Below are 7632 nucleotides of genomic sequence, written 5' to 3'. Positions count from 1 at the left end.
CTTGGGTTGATTTTTTTCTTGACTGTGAAATTATCCATTTGGCAATCATATTGCTAATATGCAAAAAGTTCTTATTTCAATTATAAAAGCAAACGTAACCCATGATTATTAAGAAGACTGTTTTGCAAATTGGCCATTGTTTATTTCAGAATATAATAAAGTACCACAGGCTAAATTAGAAGCTTAAGGATAAGAACTTTTCTTTTTTGCAATTTAAAATAATAAAGGTAATCAAAGCTTCCTGCCAATCCAGGTGATTGTGAAATTTAATTACCAGTGGTTATCATTAAAACAAAGGTAAAGCAATTTCTTTTACACATAATTGAATATTAAAGAAGAAAATTCGTGAAGAGTTCTCAGAAAACGTATTTTAAAATTAATTGTAACCTGATTATTTCATTTGTTATGTCTCAGTTGGTACTGTAAAATAAATGACACATTTGGGTGACGTAGCTCAACAGCAGCTAGTGAGAGCAAATTCTCAGGAAAATCAGGTAACTTTGACCTAATGCTGAGCAAATTATTAGATCTTAACTCTGCAAACACAAACATACTTAAATCTCCCGCTGCTATTCCTCTATGAGAGGTATAACCCATGTTGACTTCACCTCTGTCTATGCTGGACACTACAGAATCAACTGTTCCTTTTTCAGTGCTCAATTGCCCAAATGTCCTACGGCTTCCAGAGCTGTTCCATCAAACCCACTGCTACCTGAACAGAAAGAAAACCTCCTACATCAGCAGCAGCAATGAGTGAGCTGGCAGCTCTGTGCACGATGCTGCTTATGGGACTGTAAGCATAACTTTCCCAAGTGCAAAAGGATCAACGGCCCCAAGAAAGTAAGTCAAAATAAGGCCATGAACTTACCCATCTCCAGGCCTTTGCCTAAGTTCTTCTCTCTTCCTGAAATGTCTTTTTCTCCATCTGTTTTCTGGAAAAATTCGACTCAGCTTTCAAGGCCCAACTCGTATGACATTCCCACTGACCCCTCTAATTTGACTAAGTCAATCCCTCTCCTCTGCACCCTCCTCCACAGAATTTGTTTTATCAAACTGGAGTAGAGGTTGCTATTTGCATGTTTGTCTCGGCTGCTGGATCATAAGGGAAAAGGATCTTGACTCATCCTTCCATGCCAAACACTCAGGACTATGCCTGAAACCTGAAAGACACTCGCATGTTTATTTAATGAAGCCCAAAATTCAAGATCAAATTTAACATGTGTTGAAAGAAGTGGATTGTATGTGTGTTGGATTCATGTCTGCACCTAAATTCTGAGCCCGTGAATGCCTTCTTTTTCATTCCTCGAAGAAGTAAAATTTATTCACATTAAGCATTTATTAAATGCTAGGCCCTGTGCTAAATACTCTACATACGTTATGTCATTCAATCCCCAAGACACTCTATGAAGTAGGTCTTATCATCAGTATCAGCCTCATTTACAAATGAGGAAATTGAGGCTTGGAGAAGTTAAGTAACGCACTTCAAGATACCGCGCTGGTTGGTGGTGAAGCCAGAATTAAAAGACAATACTCCCAGAACTTCAGAGCCAGAAGGAAGCCTATAATTATCTTTCCCCCTTAGCCTTCTTGAAGCTGAGGTTTGTAACTTACTGCCTGGCACATAGTAGGCCCTTGAAAATAGTGATTAATAGACTGATGGAGTGCCCTAATTTCTCAGGTTCTGGCCTTCGCCTGAGAGAGCCCAGCTGCCACCACAAATAGGCTCTATTCTTTCTGCCCAACACCTCTCACAGGTGTGAATTGCTTGTGTCATCTGAATTATTCATGATCCACACAATGGTAAGTGTGCTTAAAAAGAGAACTACAATGCTGTATTTTTCAAGACAAAGTGCCTGATTAATTGGGGAATTAGGCAGTATAAACTCATGGGCTAGGCTGATTCATGCCAAACAATACATCCATGCCCACTTTTTGAATTTCAGTTTTTACATAATTTCCCAGTTTTCCTTAGGATTAAAAATACGGGTAAATAAAGCAGGAAAAAGAACCATCATGGGCATCTCTATCCTATCTGAAAGCAATTAACATCATCTAAATCTCATACTGTGTTGTTTCAAACCAATGTATTCTTCCGAAGGCTGTTAGGATTTTCAATCAGGCTTCTTAAGCTACATCAAGATCTGGAAATTCAGATGCCACAGCAGCTGTAATTCATGCCACCAGTAAATCATGTGACACCACCACCTCCTTGTCCTTTCTCCTTTCGTCTTTTCTTTTGCCCCACCAGTTCATTTTCTAGTGGGCAGTTTTCTGAGAGGAATAACCATATGCTAATAGAAAGCCAACACCACTGTATTTTCAATTCAATGTTAGTCAACCAAAATGAATTGAAAAACAGCAGCAGTGGTTTGAGGGTACTAAAAATAAACTGTAGCATTTGCTGAGTTCTCAGAATTAAAACCACGGCGGTCAACTTGTTGCTGCTCTTAATAAGATATGACTTCTGCCTCATTGGCTGCTACTAGTAGAAACTTGAACTATGTCACACACCTAACAACGACGTGTTTTCGATTAGTTGGCAGTGATAGAGAAAGGAAGTGCCATTTCCCAGGAACTAAACCTGCCAAGAAAGATAACAGATGGCTTTCAAGTGATCACCTTGTACCACATCACAATTGCACCTTAGTCAAATTCACCTTGCATTTATGATTTGGTGAGTTACACATCGAAAGCTGCGGTTGCCTTTACGCTCTGCTTGCTCTCCAATGCCTCCAAAAAGGTGTTTATTCCTTTGAGTTTAATTTGTGAATAATAATAAAAACAGCCCAATGGGACTTAATACAATATTAATATATTGAACACTTCCATTAGGACTTCATGACCTTCTTGACCCTTAAATACCGTATACTACACTAAATGTCTTATCAGCTGTCCTTTTGGGTTTGTCATTAAAGTTTTCAATGACCAGAGAGGTAGAGGAATTCTACCTAATGCATCATTCTGATTAGAAACCTGTCATACTCAGAAACCAGTGGGTCTGCTTCTATTGATTCCTACTCCTTCAGATTCATTAGCAATTTTTTTCTCTTCAATTAGACCCGAGGATCAACCATAGAAAAGCTGAAAGAAGCCTTCCCTTTGCTCAACCATACTTAAAAGGAAAAAAAAAAAATGTATGCCTTGCTGGTGAAATTACAGACAGTATTATTAGAAAATGTCTAAGGAGTCTCTCTCTCTCTCTCTCTCTCTCTCTCTCTCTCTCTCTCTCTCACACACACACACACACACACACACACACAACTTGTAAATATGCCAAGAGTCAGAGGCTGGGCTCGACCTCCCTTCCCCTAACCCACTTCAATCAGGATCAGAAAGACACATCCCTTCATCGCTGCTGTCTCAAACCCATGCCCAAGCGAGTGTCTCCACAGAGCTAATTTCTGAAACAAACAAAGAAAATCAAGTCTGCGAGGAACGAGGGTTTGCTCCCCTCTGCTCCGGATTTGGGTGTCCAGGGTAGCGGACGAGGCACGGCAAACAGGTTGGGGCGCTCAGCTTGACCTCAACCTTCTCCGCCCCGCCAGCCCCCGCTCCAGCTGCGCCAGAAAGTGCGAGCCTGCCCGCTCCTTTCGCTTTTCGCCCGCTGCACCTCAAGCCCGAGAACACCCGCGTCCGCACACTAAGGGCACCACCGCTCTCCCACCTCTGCGCTGTCAGATGTCACGCGCGGAGGTGCTCACCGAGGTGCTAGCGAACCAAACAAGTGTCACCCCAGACGCCTGCCCCCACTCCAAGAGAGCGGGCGGGACGGCCACAGGTAGGCTCTGTCCATCCCAGGGTGCGGAGCGAGGGCAGGGGGCGAGACACGGCGCGGCAGCCGCGCCCGACGGGCTGAAACTCACCGGAGGACACCGAAGAGCCGGACAGGCTGGAGTTGCTGGACGCTGCCATCTCCGCGCGCCCCTCGCGTCGCTGCTCGCTCAGCCCCGGTGCGGGCGCCGCAGCCGCTGCCCTCGCCCGGCCGCTCGCAGCCTCCGCGGCCCCCAGCCCATGGCAAAGTCCTGGGGACGCGCAGAAAGCACCAGCCTCCGGACTCTGCCTGCACTTCCTGCTCCACCAGATGACGCGCTGCCGCCGCCGCTATTTATTTGTGGTTTCCGTCCCGCTCCGCGCCTTTGCACGCTTTTCTCCGGGTGTCAGGGGGTAGGTGGGAGCAGAGGGAGGCCGAGGGGCGGCCGGGACGGGCGGATCTCGGCTCCCCGCCGAGCCCCTCTGCCGGCCGCGCTACCCTGTGCGCGACTAGGACCAGGGCGTCCCGGCGGCCCGGAGCCGCCCCGCCAGCTCCCGCACCCTCTCCTGGGCTCCCGCCTCTCCGGCCGCACTTCGAGTAGCCCGGGCAGAGGCGGCGGGAGACGGACAGACAGAGCGACCTCCCCCTCTCCCTCCGCCCCAACTCCGCTCGCGCACACACAAAGGAAGGAGAGGAGACGCGGGCGCACGGGGGCTGGTTCGGCTACCGCGGGCTTGACAGCTCCCGCCAGTGGGGCTGGATGGGGAGGCTGTGAACTGCTGGACACGGGGAGGCGAGACGGGGGACCGGGTTCCCGGGGTGCTGGGGAGGCCGGCGCGGGGCGCGAGGCGAGCGCGGCTGCGGCGCGCAGCGCTGCTCCTAGGGTTTGAAGGGGATGGGGAGGGAGGGTGTGGGGGAAGGTGGTGGGGCTCGCCGCGCCCCGCTGGGCTCTGGAGCAGCGAGACAGTGGGGGTGGGGGATCCAGAGGGCGAAGGCGGGATCACTAGGGCCACGGTGCTAGGCAGAAGGGAACCTGGGATGACAGAGCCACTGTGGAGCGCTCCTTCCACTCCCCTCCAAATTATCCTTTGTTGCTCTGGAGCTGACGGCCCCTGCCCTGCAAGAAGGTGCGTTTCCTAAAACACCCGGGAAGCCAACCCAGCTACACTTAAGTAACCCAGCCACGGACAGTGCCCGACGCGTCCATGGGCCTCGGAGGTTGGCCTTCAAAGAAATAGAGCCGTCCAAACGTGTCATCAGGCCCACACAAAGCCGGGTGTCAAAGAGAAAAAGGTTCTCCTACTGTGCCTTGCAAAAAAGATTCTCACAAAAGACTTGACTTAGCAGCAAGTCCGACTGTGCCCTTTCAGGATAGGAACTGCTCAGGTGTGTGACAGAAAGAGACTCGAGGACAAGGTGTGCCCCTTCCCCCTGTATTTAAACCTAAATTAATTTCACTGGGAGGAAATATCATGCAGATTTTTTTTTAATCTGTTTCACGCTCCCAGCGGGCTAATCTGTTCTTTCAATCCTAAAGCAACAGAAAACTGTGAAATTTGAAGAGAAATTGTTAGATCAAAGGGAAAAGCAAGCATTAAAGGAATGAAAATACTCTCATTATATAGCAAAAATGGAAAGGGTTCACATTGGGGTAGTTCAACTTTTTAAAACATGGTTAAAAGAACATAGTCAGTTTAAAAATTATCAGGAGTGACACAGAACAGCAGCTAGGCCCTGGGGATTCACATCAACCAAGCACCTAACATACAGTGAATAATGAATGTTAAATAATCACAGTACGCACCCACGTCACATTTTCTAGTTGATTAGAACTTAAAAAAAAAAAAAAAAAAAAGTCCCTCCAGGATGCTATCCCAGTGTGTCTTCCCATTAAGGTCCATTTTTTAAAAATACAGCTTGCTAAACTGTTAAAGGTGTGTCAGCACTCTTCAGTCACGTCGGACTGTGTCTTCCTGACCCTCAACTGTATGGACCTGGAAACAGCCCTTGCTGGTCTAAGGAGACCCAAGCACCCCCGCTTTCCCAGCCCCCTACCACTATCCTTTATTTTGTGGACTGCATGAAATCATGCATTTCCTAATCTGGAGGCTTCAGGGACACGTGACCCATCACACACTTGGCTTGTGGATTAGATCAGAAGGAACTTATTATTTCCCCAGAGTTCTTCTGGTAGAAAACAGCACTTACTTGTTTGACTAGTAATCTATGTATCCCTCCAGGTCTTTAGATGGTGGACTATCTGACTTGGCTATGTTGCCTGGTCGAATTGTTACCATCTGGGCTTCGAAGACAACTGGGTTCAAACTCTGGCTCTGTTACTTAGCTGCAACCTTGAGCAAATTACTTAGACCTACTGAGCCTCAGTTTCTCCACCTTCCTCAAAAATCTGATAACACAGGATGCTGTGAAGATTAAATAAGACGCTATGTGGAAAGCTGCAGTGTACCTGGCATGACGTTTGTGTTCCAAAGTGATTGTAAGTTGCTCACTTTAAGGAAGGAATGTATAGTTTGAACAATTTTTGCTTTCTTCATTGCATCTGGAGATAACTAATCAACTGTGACCTGTTCTACTAGGGGGAAATGTCTTATCTTCAACCTATAGCTTATATTTCTTGTCCCAAATTGTGCAATAGGGTAGCAGGTTTCATTATTCATCTCGAAATTTCACAAAAGGACAACAGATTCTGTTTCTGCAGTTTGGATACTCATATTTGCCTTCATAGAGTTTTAACTGGAGAAAGTAAAGCATGACTCTGTGAGGCAGATTATTTTTATTGTCCTAAATTGACAGACGAAGGGACAGGGGAGTATTTGCTGTGAAGGCACCACCTGAAGGCCACCCTGTGCTGTACAGAAGTAGAAAAAAGCTGAGACTCATGTTTTCCTGGATCCTGGGGCCAGAAGAGGGATACAAGGCCAACAAACATGCTTGCTGAACAGAGATGTGCTGATCGGGGAGGTCCAGTCTGTCGGTAGGAGATGAGCTATTACTTTGACATCCATTATTTTGAACACCAAACAGAAAGCTCCAGGTTCAGAACTAAAATCTGAAAGTTGATTGATCATCTGGATTGATAAAGCCATAACCAATGGAGAAAACTCAATATGAATAATAATTCACTATCATCCTTCTTAGATTCAGGAGCCTAAAGGCTGGCTGCTCCTTGCAAAAATGTCTAGTATCAGTAAGTTATCAGGACATGCTGGAAATAAAATGCTAATGTCCCTCTTTGGTAGGCTCTGGCACCTGTTTGTGGACCTTCTAAAGTATTTCTCCAAATGAAACAATGAAAAAGTTATCTATTTTATTCATTTATGTATTGCCTTAATTCTAGGTAATACCTATTTGCCAGTGGAAAGGAGAAATCTTAGGTGTTTGGAAAGTAGAATTTTTAAAGACATTTCCACCTTTTGTCTCCAAATATTAAAAGACTTATGGGATAAAAGGAGTCTTGTGGATAATGTGGTCTTCTTAAGAATAGAAATTATCGTTTTGGTTTAACTTAGCTTTCATCTGGCATTCAAAGCCTTCCAAACTTACCATTCCAATCTAATCTCTGTTCCCCCCTTTCACAAATGCAACCCTCTTTCACAGTGGCCTATGCCCTTGGGGCTAGCAGCACTGGATTCTGCCATTCCTTCCTGCTTCCCATCCTTTTAGTATGCTTCCTATACTAAAAGAGTTCAACTAGAATACACCTTCTCTGGAAAGTCTTCCCTGATTCCCAAGGCAGAAAATAGCTCTTCTGTTAGATTTCTCTAGCCCATCTACTGTACCTCTCAATGTGCAGATCTCGTGCTCTCATTTTAATGGTACTTTTGGTATATATTTCATTTCCTTAGTCCATTAATAGTGGA

The 7632-nt window shown here is 45.8% G+C and overlaps 2 protein-coding genes across 2 annotated transcripts in view; both read left to right on the top strand.

Moving 5' to 3' along the window:
* Positions 1-595: 595 nt before the first annotated feature.
* LOC103882937 (translation initiation factor IF-2-like) lies at positions 596-7276 on the top strand. Its single transcript, XM_031665860.1, has 2 exons — positions 596-753; positions 3477-7276. The coding sequence occupies exons 1-2, from the start codon at positions 596-598 to the stop codon at positions 4639-4641; spliced, it is 1323 nt and encodes a 440-aa protein (XP_031521720.1). The 3' UTR covers positions 4642-7276.
* Positions 3251-7632, top strand: part of CPVL (carboxypeptidase vitellogenic like) — a 205553-nt gene continuing 201171 nt past the window's right edge. The window contains exon 1 of the mRNA XM_009203175.4: positions 3251-3778. The gene's annotated coding sequence lies outside the window, so the exon portion shown is untranslated. The remainder of the gene's footprint in view (positions 3779-7632) is intronic.

This window comes from Papio anubis, chromosome 4 (genome assembly GCF_008728515.1).
Source record: "Papio anubis isolate 15944 chromosome 4, Panubis1.0, whole genome shotgun sequence".
In the NCBI taxonomy this organism is placed as follows: Eukaryota; Metazoa; Chordata; class Mammalia; order Primates; family Cercopithecidae; genus Papio; species Papio anubis.
The sequence above is the reverse complement of the archived record's forward strand: the minus strand, read 5'-3'. Positions and strand labels throughout refer to the sequence as shown.

Coding starts and splice junctions, on each gene's coding strand:
- LOC103882937 (XM_031665860.1), top strand. CDS start 596: ATGTTGACTTCACCTCTGTCTATGCTGGACACTACAGAATCAACTGTT. Junction 754..3,476: donor TACATCAGCAGCAGCAATGA/GTGAGCTGGCAG, acceptor TTGGGTGTCCAG/GGTAGCGGACGAGGCACGGC.